The sequence below is a fragment of the Bos indicus genome, chromosome 3, assembly GCF_029378745.1.
Source record: "Bos indicus isolate NIAB-ARS_2022 breed Sahiwal x Tharparkar chromosome 3, NIAB-ARS_B.indTharparkar_mat_pri_1.0, whole genome shotgun sequence".
NCBI classification, from domain to species: Eukaryota; Metazoa; Chordata; class Mammalia; order Artiodactyla; family Bovidae; genus Bos; species Bos indicus.
Genome location: NC_091762.1, coordinates 16,566,423 through 16,585,486, shown reverse-complemented (window position 1 = coordinate 16,585,486; position 19,064 = coordinate 16,566,423). Strand labels below are relative to the sequence as shown.

General features: G+C 39.3%; 1 protein-coding gene across 11 annotated transcripts in view; it reads right to left on the bottom strand.

Annotated features, from left to right (window-relative positions):
- NUP210L (nucleoporin 210 like) overlaps positions 1-19,064 on the bottom strand; it is a 102,102-nt gene that overhangs the window by 37,486 nt on the left and 45,552 nt on the right. For 10 of the 11 annotated variants that reach the window (XM_070785585.1, XM_070785587.1, XM_070785588.1 and 7 more), the window contains 5 exons: positions 18,464-18,662; positions 14,768-14,913; positions 11,085-11,306; positions 9,984-10,157; positions 2,583-2,775 (listed from right to left, as the gene is read on the bottom strand). In XM_070785585.1, the coding sequence (XP_070641686.1) occupies positions 2,583-2,775; positions 9,984-10,157; positions 11,085-11,306; positions 14,768-14,913; positions 18,464-18,662 (934 nt within the window). The remainder of the gene's footprint in view (positions 1-2,582; positions 2,776-9,983; positions 10,158-11,084; positions 11,307-14,767; positions 14,914-18,463; positions 18,663-19,064) is intronic. The other variant, XM_070785592.1, reaches the window with a different exon arrangement.

Genomic DNA, 19,064 nt, shown 5'->3' with positions numbered 1-19,064 from the left:
ATGACCAACCTAGATAGCATATTCAAAAGCAGAGACATTACTTTGCCAACAAAGGTCTGTCTAGTCAAGGCTATGGTTTTTCCAGTGGTCATGTATGGATGTGAGAGTTGGACTGTGAAGAAAGCTGAGAGCCGAAGAATTAATGCTTTTGAACTGTGGTGTTGGAGAAGACTCTTGAGAGTCCATTGGACTGCGAGGAGATCCAACCAGTCCATTCTGAAGGAGATAAGCCCTGGGATTTCCTTGGAAGGAATGATGCTAAAGCTGAAACGCCAGTACTTTGGCCACCTCATGCAAAGAGTTGACTCATTGGAAAAGACTCTGATGCTGGGAGGGATTGGAAGCAGGAGAAGGGGACGACAGAGGATGAGATGGCTGGATGGCATCACTGACTCGATGGACGTGAATCTGGGTGAACTCCGGGAATTGGTGATGGACAGGGAGGCCTGGCGTGCTGTGATTCATGGGGTCGCAAAGAGTCGACATGACTGAGTGACTGAACTGAACTGATAAACTCCCTGGTGGAGGGAGCTTCTTCCCTGGTGGCTCAGAGGGTAAAGGGTCTGCCTGCAATGTGGGAGACCCGGGTTCTATCCCTGGGTCTGGAAGATCCCCTAGAGAAGGAAATGGCAACCCACTCCAGTACTCTTGCCTGGAAAATCCCAAGGACAGAGAAGCCTGTTAGGCTACAGTCCGTGTAGGAAAGAGTTGGACGTGACTGAACGACTTCACTTTCACTTATAAACTCCCTGAGGGTAAGGAAAAGATTAAATCTTATTTCTCTAATGTTTCTTTTTATTTTTTATTTTTGGCTGTGCTGGGTCTTTGTTGCTGTGAGCAGGCTTTCTCTAGTTGTGGCGAGTGGGGTCTACTCTTTGTTGTGATGCATGTTGCGGAGCATGGGGTCTAGGCATGGATTCAGTAGTCACGTCACACGGGCATGGTTGTCCTGTGGCATGTTGGATTTTCCAGGATCAGGGATCAAACTTGTGTCCCCTGTATTGGCAGGTGGATTCTTAACTACCACCAGGGAAGTTCCTCTCTGGTGTTTCTTTCTCAATTGAATGGTCACCTAAATGGCAAAATAATTTGAAAAAGAATAGATACATGTATACTTTGTTGTATGCCTGAAAACTAACACAACATTGTTAATCAACTATGCTCCAACATAAAATTTAAAGTTAAAAGAATGAATGGTGGGCTTCCTTGGTGGTCCAGTGGTTAAGAACGCGTCCTGCAATGCCTGGTCCAGGAAGATCCCATATGCTGTGGAGCAACTAAGCCGGTGTGCCACAACTACTGAGCCAGCATTCTAGAGCCCATGAGCTGCAACTCCTGAGTCCATGCACTGCAACTACTGAAGCCCGTGTGCCTAGAGCCTGTGCTTTGCAACAAAAAAGCCACCGCAGTGAGAAGCCCGAACACTTCAATGAAGAAGAGCCCCTGCTGGCCGCAACTAGAGAAAGCCTGTGTGCAGCAACGAAGACTCACCATAGCCAAAAAATAAAATAAATAAATCTTAAAAAAAAAAAATGGTTACCAAATGTTCACACCAGAAACCTAAAATTATCCTTTGAACCATTTTCTTCTTCACTTTTGGGATTAATCTGTGGTAGATTGTTATACTGGGCTTCCCTGGTGGCTCAGTGGTAAAGAATCTGCCTCCAATGCAGGAGAAGTGGGTTTGATTCCTGGGTTGGGAAGACTCCCTAGAGGAAGGCATGGCAACCCACTCTAGTATTCTTGCCAGGAGAATCCCATGGACAGAGGCGTCTAGCGGGCTACAGTCCATGGGGTAGCAGAGTCGGAGCTGACTGAAGCAACTGAGCATGCACTCAGATTGTTATATTAATGGCTTACAGTGGTATCCATGCTCTTGAGTAGTCCTGGCCCACCAAGACTCTGGTTTTGGCCAGGTGACTTGTTTTGGAGAACAGAACCTCAGCAAGTATGATACCAGCAGAGGCTTGATGACTGACTGCCCATGAGGGCTTTTTGCCCTCTTAGAATTTCATCTTGTGCCTCTTGCTCTCTCTCTACGTAAGTCTCATCTTCTATTTCTTCTTTCTGCCTTGCCAGTGTAAATGTTACTTTCTCAGGGCAGCCTTCTTTGATCTAAACTAGGTTAGGTTCTTCTGTTATAAATGCACCCCACATTTTCACTTCAGAACATCTAACACAATTGTAATGTTTAAAGTCTGGTTTTCCCAACTGGACTGTAAGTCTATGAGGGCAGAGGCTGTGAGTGTCTCATTTACCATTAAACCTCCAAGCAGAGGGCCTTACATGTAGAAGTCACTCAATAAACACTGGCTAACAACCGAATAATATTTCCAAAGTTTTAGGCAAATAATAGGCAACCAGTCCATTTAAAAATTAATTTAGTTTTGTGTTCTTGTGAGGAATGTTGGACTCTAGATCCTAACTTTGCAAACAAGGGCATTTACCTTTATGTTTTCTAAAAAATACAAAGATTGAAGATGAATGGTGAGATGGGATAAATAAACTCTCACGCACAGGGAAATACTTAGTGCATAACCATTTAGTAGGTATATAAAACGATTCATAAATGTTTACAATACCATGTAGCCGGGTCTGCCCACTGCCATCATCCTTTGCTACCATCTCCACTGAATTATAATTTTCAAAATGAGCTAGTGTTTCATTTAAGGATTTCCATTCTAGCATTAGTGAACTGAAATTATCAAACTTTCTCCTGTGTTGATCAAACACTGCCAGTTCTAGGACTGTATCTCTCAGGCTTGATACAGGAATCTATATGAAAATAAAAAGTAAGAAAAGAAAAAAACAAATAGCTTAAGAGGTGGCAAGATATTTCTGAAGCTAGGGATCATGTTTTCTCCCAATATTTTTTGACAGTTTTCAAAGGTACAGATACGTTAAAAGAATGGTATAATGATACCTATATATACTTCATCCCAATTCACCACTTATATTCTCTATCTCTCCCTCTAATTTTACACTCCCTGTGAGTGTATTTGTGTGGGTGTGTGTCTTTTTTTTTTTTTGGCCAAATGATGTAGGTATCATGGCACTTCACCCCTAACTATCTCAACATGCATTTCTTAAGAATGAATAGCAAAAACTATGTTATGTATTATGTATTATAATACATAACAATATTAAACTTAATTAAATGTTATGTATTATACAGTCAGTATTTCAATTTCCCCAAATGCCCCCCAAATGTCTTTTATACCTGTTTAAATTTTTTTCTCTAGATTTGATTTTGATATTCATATGCTCTTGGACAGGATGACCAGGGTGACTCAACATCATAAAAATTTCAGTTGTTCTGACTTTATATATGAATTTAACATAATTCTAACAAAAATTTAAGGGAATCTATATCCACATAGACATAGATTTGAGGGAATTTATGTCCACAAAACAAAGAGGACAAAGAATAACACATTACAGAACTACTGCAGGAAAGTCACTAAACAAACGGCCACTGCAAACAACAATGAAAACCAGTATTACAAAACCTAATTAGTGGGAGAATCTGATTTCAGAGTTGCTACATCATGTTATTTTAAATGTCAAGGTTTCAATTAAAAATTATTTGCAAATGCAAAGAAACAAGAAAGTAGGATCCATACATAGGAAAAAAGAAAACAGCAGTCAATAGAAACTGTCCCTGAGGATGCCCAGATATTAGACTTACTAGATAAAGGCTTTTAATCAACTGTTTTGTTCAAAGAAAGAAAGAAGTCCATGTTTAAATAACTAAAGGAAAGCATAAATATGATGTACCATCATATATAAAATATTAGTAAAGAGACAGAAATTATAAAACAGAACCAAAGAGGAATTCTAAATTGAAAATTATAATAATTGAAATGAAAATTTTACTAGATGAACCCAACAGCAGATAAGAACAGGCAGAAGAAAATATCAGAAAACTTGAAGATCAGTTCAGTTCAGTTGCTCAGTCATGTCCAACTCTTTGCGACCCCATGGACTATAGCACAACAGGCCTCCCTGTCCATCGCCAACTCCCGGAGTTTACTCAAACTCACGTCCATTGAGTCAGTGATGCCATCCAGGGATATCATCCTCTGTCATCCCCTTCTCCTCTTGCCTTCAATCTTTCCCAGCATCAGGGTCTTTTCCAATGAGTCAGTTCTTCACATCAGGTGGCCAAATTATTGGAATTTCAGCTTTAGCATCAGTCCTTCCAATGAACACCCAGGACTGACCTCCTTTAGGATGGACTGGTTGGATTTCCTTGCAGTCCAAGGGACTCTCAAGAGTCTTCTCCAACACCACAGTTCAAAAGCATCAATTCTTTGGCGCTGAGCTTTCACTGTAGTCCAACTCTCACATCCATGCATGACTACTGGAAAACCCATAGTTTTGACTAGGTAGACCTTTGTTGGCAAAGTAATGTCTCTGCTTTTTAATATACTGTCTAGATTGGTCATAACTTTTTTTCCAAGGAGCAAGCATCTTTTAATTTCATGGCTGCAGTCACCATCTGCAGTGATTTTGCAGCCCCCCAAAAATAAAGTCTCTCACTGCTTCCACTGTTTCTCTATCTATTTGCCATGAAGTGATGGGAGCAGATGCCATGATCTTAGTTTTCTGACTGTTGAGTTTTAAGCCAACATTTTCACTCTTCTCTTTTAATTTCATAGAGAGGCTCTTTAGTTCTTTGCTTTCTGCCATGAGGGTGGTGTCATCTGCATATCTGAAAGTTTGAAAACTTTAGTTGCTCAGTCGTGTCTGACTCTTTGTGACCCCATGGACTGTAGCCTACTAGGCTCCTCTGTCAATGGGATTTTCCAGGCAAGAGTACTGGAGTGGGTTGCCATTTCCTTCTCCAGAGGATCTTCCCGACCCAGGGATTGAACCCAAGTCTCCCACATTGTAGGCAGACACTTTACCGTCTGAGCCACCAGGGAAATCCTCTGCATATCTGAGGTTACTGATATTTTTCCTGGCAATCTTGATTCCAGTTTGTGTTTCATCCAGCCCAGCGTTTCTCACGATGTACTCTTCATATAAGTTAATTAAGCAGGATGACAATATACAGCCTTGATGGACTCCCTTCCCTATTTGGAACCAGTCTGTTGTTCCATGTCCAGTTCTAAGTGTTGCTTCAGGACCTGCAAACAGATTTCTCAAGAGGCAGGTCAGGTGGTCTGGTATTCCCATCTCTTTAAGAATTTTTCAGAGTTTGTTGTGGTCACACAGTCAAAGGCTTTGGCATAGTCAATAAAGCAGAAGTAGATGTTTTTCCGGAACTCTCTTGCTTTTTCGATGATCCAACAGATGTTGGCAATTTATCTCTGGTTCCTCTGCCTTTTCTAAATCCAGCTTGAACAGCTGGAAGTTCATGATTCATGTACTGTTGAAGCCTGGCTTGGAGAATTTTGAGCATTACTTTACTAGTGTGTGAGATGAGTGCAATTGTGTGGTAGCTAGAACATTCTTTGGCATTGCCTTTCTTGGGGATTGGAATGAAAACTGACCTTTTCCAGTCCTGTGGCCACTGCTGAGTTTTCCAAATTTGCTGGCATATTGAGTGCAGCACTTTCACAGCATCATCTTTCAGGATTTGAAATAGCTCAACTGGAATTCCATCACCTGCACTAGCTTTGTTCGTAATGATGCTTCCTAAAGCCCACTTGACTTCACATTCCAGGATATTTTGCTCTAGATTGATGATCACACCATCATGATTATCTGGGTTGTGAAGATCTTTTTTGTATAGTTCTTCTGTGTATTCTTGCCACCTCTTCTTAATATCTTCAGCTTTTATTAGGTCTATTCCATTTCTGTCCTTTATTGTGCCCATCTTTGCAGGAAATGTTCCCTTGGTATCTCTAATTTTCTTGAAGAGATTTCTAGTCTTTCCCATTCTGATGTTTTCCTCTATTTCTTTGTACTGATCACTGAGGAAGGCTTTCTTATCTGTCCTTTCTATTCTTTGGAACTCTACATTCAAATGGGTATATCTTTCCTTTTCTCCTTTGCGTTTCACTTCTCTTCTATTCACAACTATTTGTAAGGCCTCCTCAGACAATCATTTTGCCTTTTTTGCATTTCTTTTTCTTGGGGATGGTCTTGATCCCTGCCTCCTGCATAATGTCATGGACCTCCGTCTGTAGTTCTTCAGGCATTCTGTCTATCAGATCTAAACCCTTCAATCTGTTTGTCACTTCCACTGTATAATTGTAAGGGAATTGATTTAGGTCATACCTGAATGGTCTAATGGTTTTCCCTACTTTCTGCAATTTAAGTCTGAATTTGGCAATAAGGAGTTCATGATCTGAGCCACAGTCAGCTCCTGGTCTTGTTTTTGCTGACTGTATAGAGCCTCTCCATCTTTGGCTGCAAAGAATATAATCAATCTGATTTCAATATTGACCATCTGGTGATGTCCAATGTTCTCTTGTGTTGTTGGAAGAGGGTGTTTGCTATGACCAGTGGGTTCTCTTGGCAAAACGCTATTAGCCTTTGTCCTGCTTCATTCTGTACTCCAAGGCCAAATTTGCCTATTACTCCAGGTATTTCTTGACTTCCTACTTTTGCATTCCAGTCCCCTATAATGAAAAGGACATCTTTTTTGAACTAGGCTGATGAACAGAAATTTGTATGCAGGTCAGGAAGCAACAGTTAGAACTGGACATGGAGCAACAGACTGGTTCCAAATAGGAAAAGGAGTTCTTCAAGGCTGTATACTGTCACCATGTTTATTTAACTTATATGCAGAGTGCATCATGAGTAACGCTGGACTGGAAGAAGCTCAAGCTGGAATCAAGATTGCCAAGAGAAATACCAATAACCTCAGATATGCAGATGACACCACTCTTATGGCAGAAAGTGAAGAGGAACTCAAAGGCCTCTTGATGAAAGTGAAAGTGGAGAGTGAAAAAGTTGGCTGAAAGCTCAACATTCAGAAAACGAAGATCATGGCATCCACTTCATGGGAAATAGATGGGGAAACAGTGGAAACAGTGTCGGACTTTATTTTTCTGGGCTCCAAAATCACTGCAGATGGTGACTACAGCCATGAAATTAAAAGACGCTTACTCCTTGGAAGGAAAGTTATGACCAACCTAGATAGCATATTCAAAAGCAGAGACATTACTTTGCCAACAAAGGTTTGTCTAGTCAAGGCTATGGTTTTTCCTATGGTCATGTATGGATGTGAGAGTTGGACTGTGAAGAAGGCTGAGCGCCAAAGAATTGATGCTTTTGAACTGCGGTGTTGTAGAAGACTCTTGAGAGTCCCTTGGACTGCAAGGAGATTCAACCAGTCCATTCTAAAGGAGATCAGCCCTGGGATTTCTTTGGAAGGAATGATGCTAAAGCTGAAACTCCAGTACTTTGGCCACCTCATGCAAAGAGTTGACTCATTGGAAAAGACTCTGATGTTGGGAGGGATTGGGGGCAAGAGGAGAAGGGGACGACAGAGGATGAGATGGCTGGATGGCATCACTGACTCGATGGACATGAGTCTGGGTGAACTCTGGGAGTTGGTGATGGACAGGGAGGCCTGGCGTGCTGCGATTCATGGGGGTCACAAAGAGTCAGACACGACTGAACGACTGATCTGATCTGATCTGATCTGCATGTGTGCTCACGCTTTAGTCGTGTCCAACTCTGTGACCCCAGGGACTGGGGCCCGCTAGGCTCCTCTTTGAATCAGGTTCTCCAGGGAAGAATACTGGAGTGGCTTGCCATTTTCTTCTCCAGGGGATCTTTCCAACGCCTTGATCAAACCCACGTCTCCTGCATTACAGGCGGATTCTTTTTTTTAAAAAATAATTTTACTGATTTATTTATACTGTTCTTGGTCTTTGTTGCTGTGCAGGCTTTTCTCTAGCTGTGGCAAGTGGGGATACTCTCTATTGTGGTGCCGGGGCTTCTCACTGCAGTGGCTTCTCTTGTTGCCAAGCATGGGACCCACCTTCAGTTGTTGTGGCTACTAAGCTCTAGAGCACAGGATCAATAGTTGTGGAGCACGGGCTTAGCTGCTCCACGGCATGTGGGATCTTCCCAGATCAGGGATTAAGCCTGTGTTTCCTGCATTGGTAGGCTGTTTCTTTACCATTGGGCCACCAGGGAAGCCCAAGATCTAACAAAAATAGAGGGAATTTGTTGGTAGTAGACCTGCCCTACAAGAAATACTAAAATGAGTCCTTCTAGATAAAATGAAAGGTCACTAGATAGTAACTTGAAAGCCCGTGAAGAAATAAGAGTTTAGTAACAATAACTACATAGGTAAATATATAGAACAGTATAAATATGCTTTTGCTTGTAATTATTTTTCTATCTTATTTAAAATACAAATGCATAAAGCAATAATTATGACTGATGAGCATACATGTATAAAGATATATGACAATAGTTTAAAGAAGGGGAAAGGAAATAGGGCTTTATAGAAATAATAGGTTTCAACCATTATTGAAATTAAGTTGATATTATTCCAAACTAGTTTGTTAAAAGTTAACATGTTAGTTGTAATCCCTAGGGCAATAACTAACAAAATAACTTAATATAGTCAAAGAAAGGACAAGAGGATTAAAATGTACAGTATAAAATATCTACTTAACACAAAAAAGGAAGAAATGGAAGAAAAGAAAAAACAAAAAAAACATAAGATAAATGGTAAAATGGTAGCTATAAATCCAATCTTATCGGTAATTATGCTAATTGTAAACAGATTACACACTGATCAGAATCCCCTGCATTGGGATCTTGGAGTCTTAGCTACTGGACCACCAGGGAAGTCCAAGTGCTTTGTTAAAAGGTGAATAATTTATAAAGTTCAAATAATAGTATTTAATGTTGAATTTGGGTCTGAAAAAAAAACATGACTCCCTAACCTGCAATATCTCATATGTTCTTTTACAATGAAAAGGCAGTGTAGCAAAAAAAAGTTAGTAATGTGCTTTGGAGTTAGACATAAGATGCTACTTTCTAGCTTTATGACCTTGGGAAAATTATTCAACTTTTAGGATCCTTAGTTTCTTCATCTGTAAAATGGGGATAATTAATGCATTGTTCTGTTCTGCAAAATCTCAGAAATGACTTATTTTCTCCTACGCTTGAAATCATAGTTAACCTCATGTAGTGTATAGTTTGGGCTTCCCTGGTGGCTCAGACAGTAGAGAATCCACCCACAATGCAGGAGACTTGGGTTCAATCCCTGAGTCGGAAAGATCCCTTGGAGAAGGAGATGGCAACCCACTCTAGTAATCTTGCCTGGAGAATTCCATGGACAGAGATGCCTGGAGGCTACAGTCCATGGGGTCACAGAGTCAGATATTACTGGGGGACTAACACTCACTTTCACTTTCTGATGTTCTAGTTTCTAGGTTAAATAACTCATTTATTCCTTAATCCCTGTTGCCTAACTTCTAGCTACGTTATTGGTTATCACTATTTTTCATATCAGTTTGGAGTAGAGGTGAATTCAATATGTTACTGATAATGCTAATAAAAAGGTTTAGTAGGGAAGGATACTAGCAAAACAATTTGGTAGTTCTCAATTATCTGTTGTCATAAGGTGGCGCTAGTGGTAAAGAACCTGACTGCCAATACAGGAGCCATAAGAGATGTGGGTTCCATCCCTGGGTTGGGAAGATCCCCTGGAGGAGGGCATGGCAACCCACCCCAGTATTCTTGCCTGGAAAATCCCACGGACAGAAGTATGGACTGTAGCCTGGCGGGCTACAGTCCATAGGATCACAAAGAGTCAGACAAGACTGAGGTGACTTAGTTCGCATGCATGCACCTAAGTACAACAAGCAAAGTCACTGTCACTAAGTACAGCCAACTATAACCACTTCTCAGACACTATCAGAGACTGGATAATACATAAATAAAAGGGTTTCCTTAAATTCAATTCAATTCCTTAAATTCAATAAGACAAAAGCTGTATTTCCGACCATTTATGTCAAAGCATGGGAGACAAAGGGCAAGTTGGTTGAAAACACCATACTTACCAGTTGTTTGTTGTGCTGTGGCAGAGGACATGGCTGGGCACCAGCTGGCACCTTATATACTGGAGTTATAGACATGCTCGCAGGGTGGGCACATAGGAAGCGTACCTGCACAACCTCTACAGCTGGACTAGGGTTCAGGACACCTGGATGATTTCCAATCTGAAATGTCAGGATCTTTAAGAAAACACAAGGGCAAGAGGTAGACACCTGATATCATAGAAACAAAGGGAAGATTAAAAAAAATCTAACCGACCAATTACTTCAGTCTTTTCCTTCACCAAACCTTTGTTACCAGTTGGTAAAAACTAATTTGTGTTTCAACTCATTTCTGATGTAAATACTAATTAATAATAGGATGTAAAAACAAAAAGTTAGAGAGCTTCAAAAGGGGATAACTAGGCTTGAAATCACTAGTAGCTAGTCATACTATACAGAATAGTTCACTAGAGATATTACAATGAACCTCATTTGAATATAACACAGTTCTTATTAAGTTAAAATCATATATGGATTCCCTGAGGATTGGTTAGCTGGGCTATGCTTCATAGTCATACGTTACATTCTCAATCTTGGTCAATCTGAAAACCTTTGTTATTGGCCTTGGTCTACCAAGGTATAGCTATGGTTAAAGCCATCACTACCTCTAAAAATAACCAAAACTAATTCAACTGATAAAGGGAAATATATTAATTACTCATATCAGCAAAGATCCAACTGGTTCTTCAAAACTGATAAACATAGATGACACTTAAAATTTCCCTTCCTCACATTCTTTGGAGATGAAAAACTATATATCCTCTAGTCTATACAACAAGGAGTTGAATTATAGTGATAAAATGATTGAAATAAACTCCCTGCTACAAAAAGATCTTGAACTATTTGGTTAGTGAACTGTTAGAATTTTCAAATGAGCAAACCAAAACCTTTGGATACATTTAAAGGATAGTAAGGTTTAAAAATCAGATCTCTTAGTCAACAATGAGAATTTTCCTATCTAGTCCATACACTAAATCCATTAGCAGCTGAAAAGGGATGGCTAGAAGGATGAAAGACTTAGCGTACTGTTGCTAAAAGAAATGTTAGAAAAGATCATTTTCCTACTTGTTCCCCTAAATCCAGGCACAGGACCCGATAGATGTACTGATTCTGTTTTCTTTTAGCTGGCAGTCGGACTTGTGTTATTCTAATTTTCTCTGTCTTCTCCATGCTCAGCTCCAGAAAGAATCGTGAGGGCTCGAGGATCCATGGCTGAGGGCCCCCTTCAAATATCATTTCCTTTACAGAGTGCCATGTCACCAATGCCACTTCCACAGGGTTTAGAGCCTGATGACATTTAAAGAAATTAATCCCTAACTGGTTAGAGAATTCAACAGTTTTCTAAAGTGAAAAACTGGTTATAATGTAAAAGACAGTAGATTTAATTTCCAAATTAGGAGACATGTGTGTCATGCTTCTTATTTGGAATGGTTCTCAATCTCTGTTCTAATTTGGATCCCACCTATCATTCAACCAAATTCATGTGTCACCCTATCCATTAATTTGTCTAATGATTCCAGACCACAACTACTTCTATATCCTCTAAGCTCCTATAGTATTTATTACTACCATTCATCTGTATACTTATTTATTCCCTTATGCTATTTAAATGTGTCAAATTTTCATAAATATACATCTGATAATTCTTCTTAACTCTCTAGTTACATAAACTTAAGGGAAAAGATTTTATACCCCAAATTTTTAAAATAATCTCTCTTCCTCAGTGGAATTTAGTATGATGTTGGACACATAAGAGGCATTTGAATAAATAACTGCATAAACATTTTTTCTTTTTTTAAAAACTTGAAGTATAGTTGGCATATAACATTATACTTGTTTCAGGTGTGCACCATAATGATTTGATATTTGTATACACCGGAAAATAATCACAATGTTTAGGTACCATCTGTCATATTGCATAAGAATTTTATTTTATTTTTTATTTCTGGCTGCAGTGTGCAGGCTTCTCATTGCAATGGGCTCTCACTGCGAAGCATGGGCTCTAGGTGCACAGGCTCCAGCAGTTGCAGCACGTGGGCTCAGTGGTTGCAGCACACAGGCTTAATTGCCTGGCAGCATATGGGATCTTCCCAGACTAGGGGTTGAACTCATGTTCCCTACATTGGCAGGCGCATTCTCAACCCACTGGACCACCAGAGAAGTCCCTGTATAAGAATCTTAAGTGGATATTTTACTGAAGTATCAAAGAATTCTTACCATAAAAATCTGAATATAATACATCTATACAGTTCATCTGTTTCTCAAAGAACTCTCACCTAAGAGGTAGTCAAGACAGGTATTATTCACTCCAGTATCCAGAGGAGTTGTATTCTACTTAAAAGATGAGGAAACTGGTTTTAGGGGAATGGAGTATTCTCAAAGTGTAGGTTAGTTTTGTATGGCACACAGTGTCTATAACAATGACTAAGTTGCAAAATGAAATATATAGTTGAAGCAATCATTTCAAAAATGTAAGCAAACTATGTTTTAGTATTTCTTCTCTGAACTAGTCAATCATATATATATGATTCATATATACTGAATATTCACATATTCATATATAGTGAATACTATTAACATTAAAATTCCTCTAACGGCAGTATTTCTCTTGAAAATGTATACATAATTCAATTAAATAAGTATTCATTGATGGCCTACTGGTGATATAGTAATATCAACAGAAAGCCAATATAAAGCCCTGCCTCACAGTGAAGCTAATAGTCTGGAAAAGACAGATCTGAAGTAGGTAAAGAGTATAATGAGTGTTACAAAAAGGCACAGCAGAGAGTGCCAAAACAAACCTCAAATAGAAGAAATTAAACTAGTCAGAGGCTTCATGGAAAGTTTCCCTGAGAAAGCAAAACTAGAGTTATTCCTTGTTCCTAGATGTATATAGTTTAAAACTAATCAGATAAACTGAATTGGACAGATACATAAGAACAAACTGAGAACTATATAATGTACTAAAACATAATGATAACAAAAGTAAAACATACATGTATTTTTCAGCAGCTAAAAAAAAATATATGACCAAAGAACTAGGTAGAAATAGAAAATCATCTTACTTCTTTTAAGGAGAGTTTTCATTTAGAGGAGATCTGATTTGTGAGACATTCAGTAAATATAAAATTAGGGTAAGGATAATGATAAAACTAAGACAAAACCTTATGAAATGACAATGAACTGCAGCCAAGCACTCTCACTTAATTAGGCAAGAAGGATAATTCAACCACTAAGAGGATGAATGAACTATGCTCAGACTGTATGTTTAATCGAGACTAGGGAATTCCTTGGTGGTCCAGTGGTTAAGAATCCATCTGCCAGTGCAGAGGACACGGGTTCAATCCCTGGTCTGGGAAGATCCCAGGTGCTGTGGGCCAACTAAGGCCATGTGCCACAACTACTGAGCTCATGTGCAGCAACCACTGGGTCCCGAGGGCCTAGAGCCTGTGCTCTGCAACAAGAGAAGCCACCACAATGAGAAGCCTGCATACCACAACAAACAGCAGCCCTGAGAAAGCTTGCATGCAGCAACAAAGACCCAGTACAGCCAAAAATAAATAAATAAGTAGGCTGTACAATGTACAAAGAGGCCAACTCAAAAATGCAAGTTTTAATGAACAAGTTACCTTTTTCAAATTAACAGCTTATCTTGCTTCTTTCACCAATGTTAACATTTCCGCTATGGATGCCTCCTGTTTGCAAGAGGCATTGAGTCAGGTTTCTCAGTATGTATCAGCAAGAACTTGTAGACATCCATTTTAGTTCCTGAAGGATTCAAATATGTAGAAAGCATGCCAGGCTCTATCTACTTTTATTTTGAACTGCCACCTGTCATAATCTCCCAATTTTAATGGCCAGTCTTTGGGATCCAAAATAATGACTGTTGTGCTGAGAATTCATAAGTATAAAGGGTAAAAAGATAATTGATTTCTCTCCCTGGTATGGAAGGCTTTCTTTCAGAGTTCTTCAAAAGACAGTATACTAATCAGTTCTTCAGTTGCTAAGTTGTGTCCGACTTTTTGTGACCCCATGGACTGCAGCACAACAGGCTTCCCTGTTGTTCACCAGGTCCTGGAGCTTACTCAAACTCATGTCCATCGAGTCAGTGATGGACATTCATTCAACCATCTAATCCTCTGTCGTCCCCTTCTCCTCCTGCCTTCAATCTTTCCCAGCATCAGGGTCTTTTCCAATGAGTCAGTTCTTCGCATAAGGTGGCCAAAGTATTGGAGTTTCAGCTTCAGCATCAATCCTTTCATTAAATATTCAGGACTGATTTCCTTTAGGATTGACTTGTTTGATCTCCTTGCAGTCCAAAGGACTCTGAAGAGTCTTCTCCAACATCAAAGTTCAAAAAATAGAGTATACTAATATTCTATATCTTATGCAGGGTAGTGTTACAAAGATATATACATATGTGAAAATTCAAATAATACCTTAAGATTACCGTACTTTACTATAATTTTTTTATACCTCAGTTAAAAGAGAGGAAAGAAAGGGGAATATCTAAAATTTGCTGATACAACTTATAAATATTTCTGTGGCAGAAACGTAAGAGCATAACCTTTGTGATACTGAAATTTGATGAGGGTGCTGTAGATCTAGAAACAAGAGAGTGTTGAGTAAGGAAGAACACAAATATCACTGATCTTTAATAGAGATCACAGATAGCTGCTGAAGTCCCCAGGTGGACATAGTAGGGTCCATGAAAAGATATGCCAATTCCTTAGAATGAACTATCTCACCTTTAGGGGTTCATAAGCAGCAAATGTGGCACTGCTTTCCAAGTACTCTTCATAATCAGTCACACTAACGGTTACCAAAGTATGGCCAAGAGATTTGGCTGCTATATGTGTACTAGAACAGTGTGCTGGTCCTGGTCTTTGAATACCTGAAAATCAAAAAATGACTTTAGTAGGGTAATAAGCAATCAATCTTCAAGGAAGATTGAAAGTTTATAGAAATATAAGAATTTTAATATATCAAAAAATTCTTAATCTCATACACTATTATGCATCAATTATTTATATTAAGTTGATATATAAAAGTATGTTCTATAAAAGAAAGTCTATAGAAATATAAGAATTTTAATATATCAAAAAATTCTTAATCTCATACACTATTATGCACCAATTATTTATATTAAGTTGATATATAAAAGTATGTTCTTTCTATTAACAAATTTATATCATGTAAGACACAATTCTATGTAAGGTAAGGATACAAGCATGAACAAGAATCCTGACCTCAAGGCACATATAGTTTAACAGGGGAATGAACATTTAAATAAACTATTAGTAGAAAATGATAAGCATTACAAAAGTTTAGAAAACAGAATAATTATTTTTAGCTGGAAAGATCAAGAAAGATTTATATATCTGCGTGCATGCTCAGTCTCTCAGTCATGTCTGACTCTTTGCAACCCCATGGCTTCTCTTTCCATAGGATTCTCCAGGCAAGAATACTGGAGTGGGTTGCTATTTCCTCCTCCAGGGGATCTTCCCAACCCAGGGATTGAACTCATGTCTCCTGTGTCTCCTGCACTGGCAGGTGGATTCTTTACCACTGAGAAACCTGGGAAGCTCCCTTAGATATGTAGAAGAGGGTATCTTAAGCTGACAAATGAACAAAGATAGAAATATAAATAAGATACAAATGCATATATGAAAGAAATACATGGGAAATTTTAACTATATTTCAGTTCAGTTCAGTTTAGTCGCTCAGTTGTGTCCAACTCTTTGCGACCCCGTGAATCGCAGCACACAGGCCTCCCTGTCCATTACCAACTCCCGGAGTCCACTTAAACTCACGTCCATCGAGTAGGTGATGCCATTCCGCCATCTCATCCTCTGTCGTCCTCTTCTCCTCCTGCCCCCAATCCCTCCCTGCATCAGTCTTTTCCAATGAGTCAACTCTTCGCATGAGGTGGCCAAAGTACTGGAGTTTCAGCTTTAGCATCATTCCTTCCAAAGAAATCCCAAGGCTGATCTCCTTCAGAATGGACTGGCTGGATCTCCCTGCAGTCCAAGGGACTCTCAAGAGTCTTCTCCAACACCACAGTTCAAAAGCATCAATTCTTCGGCACTCAGCCTTCTTCACAGTCCAACTCTCACATCCATACATGACCACAGGAAAAACCATAGCCTTGACTAGACAGACCTTTGTTGACAAAGTAATGTCTCTGCTTTTGAATATGCTATCTAGGTTGGTCATAACTTTTCTTCCAAGGAGTAAGCGTCTTTTAATTTCATGGCTGCAATCACCATCTGCAGTGATTTTGGAGCCCAGAAAAATAAAGTCTGACACTGTTTCCACTGTTTCCCCATCTATTTCCCATGAAGTGATGGGACCAGATGCCATGATCTTTGTTTTCTAAATGTTGAGCTTTAAGCCAACTTTTCACTCTCCTCTTTCACTTTCATCAAGAGGCTTTTCAGTTCCTCTTCACTTTCTGCCATAAGGGTAGTATCATCTGCATATCTGAGGTTATTGATATTTCTCCCGGCAATCTTGATTCCAGCTTGAGCTTCTTCCAGCCCAGCGTTTCTCATGATGTACTCTGCGTATAAGTTAAATAAGCAGGGTGACAATATACAGCCTTGATGAACTCCTTTTCCTATTTGGAACCAGTCTGTTGTTCCATGTCCAGTTCTAACTGTTGCTTCCTGACCTGCATATAGGTTTATATGAGGTCAAAGCTTCATATAAAGTTCCAAATGAAGTTCCAAAAAGTAGGCTGGGTTATATTGTAGAGGGCCTTGAATACTAAAAGGATTTTGGCTGTTGTCCAGTGGCAATGAAAAGCTTCTCAAAATTTTTGAGCAGGAAAATTAATATTGAAATTGAGTTTCATGAAGATCTATCTTGTAGCCATGATTATCAAAGGCAAGAATTAGGAGGATATTGTTACAGTCTCAGTGAGAGATAATGAAGGCCTAAAAATGTGGAAGGCAATGGCACCCCACTCCAGTACTCTTGCCTGGAAAGTCCCATGGGCTGAGGAGCCTGGTAGGCTGCAATCCATGGGGTCGCAAAGAGTCGGACACGACTGAAGAACTTCACTTTCACTTTTCACTTTCATGCATTGGAGAAGGAAATGGCAACTTTCTCCAGTGTTCTTGCCTGGAGAATCCCAGGGACAAGGGGAGCCTGGTGGGCTGCCGTCTATGGGGTCGCACAGAGTCGGACACGACTGAAGTGACTTAGCAGCAAAAATGAGGAACCTAAGAACTGAGGTGAGCTGAGAGATATTATACAGCATAATTAGCAAGGGTAAAAGAGAAGTCCAAGTTGATATCAATCTTACGGATCTATAGGGCTTCCCTTGTACCCTTGTAAGTCAGTTGGTAAAGAATCTGCCTGTAATGCAGGAGACCTGGCTTCGATTTCTGGGTCAAGAAGATCCCCTGGAGAAGGAAATGGCAACCCACTCCAGTATTCTTGCCTGGAGAATCCCATGGACAGAGGAGCCTGGCAGGCTACAGTCTATGGGGTCACAAGAGTCAGAGATGATGTATTGTGAGATTTAAATGAGTTAATATGTGAAAAGTATTCATAATAGAGTCTGGCAAATAGTAAATGCCAAATAAATGTTAGATGCTACTACTGTCATTATTACTGAAAAAACGATGGTGATCAGGATCAAGTATGAAGTTCCATAACAGTAAATGATACTGATCTTTATGAATAGCTTATTCATATTATTTTCTTATTAAAAAGATATTTTCTTTTTTAGAATAAATTTAATATATATATAAATTAAATGGCACTAAATTCCTCTTAGAAAGAGGTATAGTACATAATTAAAGAAAGAAAGAAAGAAAAGAGTTTGCAGCTGGAAAGAGAAGGCCTTGATATGACTAAAAACTGATATTGTCTGGCCACAATGAACTCTGGACATTTTATTCTATTTCTGTGCCTTTGTTTCTAACATCACATTATAATACCTAAGGCAGTTGACAGAATAAATAAAAGTATTATAAAGAAAGGTAATATGTGAATTTAACTTTTAAATTTTTTGGCTGCAACTTGCAGCTTGTGGGATCTTAGTTTCCCAAAAGAAAGAAAGTGAAGTTGTTCAGTCGTGTCTGACTCTTTGCAACCCCATGGACTGTAGCCTACCAGGCTCCTCTGTCCATGGAATTTTCCATGCAAGAGTACTGGACTGGGTTGCCATTTCCTTCTCCAGGGGATCTTCCTGACCCAGGGATTGAACCCGGGTCTCCCGCATTGCAGGCAGATGCTTTATCATCTGAGCCACCAGAGAAGCCCGCCAGGGACTAAAACCAGGCCCTTGGCAGTGAAAGCCCAGAGTCTCAATCACTAGACCACTATGGAACCCCCAGTATGCGAATTTAGACTATAATTCATAGTTTCTGAATTGTTGATTGGTCCTTTAATTCAAAGACAAAGAAAGGAAAAAATAAAAAGCCTACTCTCACCTTCTTTGAGAAGAGTAAAGACTCCTTGCTTATCCATGTTCAAATCCAAGGATAAATGAGAGCAGTCTGTGAATGCGATGGCCTCTGTGGTTTCCTTATTTACATGATACATTGCAATGGGGATTTCTATAATCTGGCCAATCTCTACATCAGCATGAAATGGTAACAGTTCCATCTTGTTCAGTCTCAGAACATATATCTGAGGGGAAAAAAATTAATCTTTCAAGAAAGTTACATTAGGAAAATCTTAGACAAAAGCATTCCTTAAATATTTAAATACACATATATATATAACATATATATATACACATATGTTTTGCATATAAAAACAGAAACTATGTACCATTTATATGCATATATAGGTGTGTGTGTGTGTCAGGTGCTGAACCTGTCACTCACTTCATTCCTTAATCAATCAACTTCTCTAATGCATGTAATACCTCTCAGTGGGAGTCTGCCAAAATATGAGCACTGCACAATTTTCTTGACTTTTGTAAACTAAGAATGGTCTTTTAAAGTGTTGTAAAATAAAAAGCAACAATGACAAACGACTATGAGATAAAGACTGTATGTGGCCTATAAATACTAACACATTTACTAT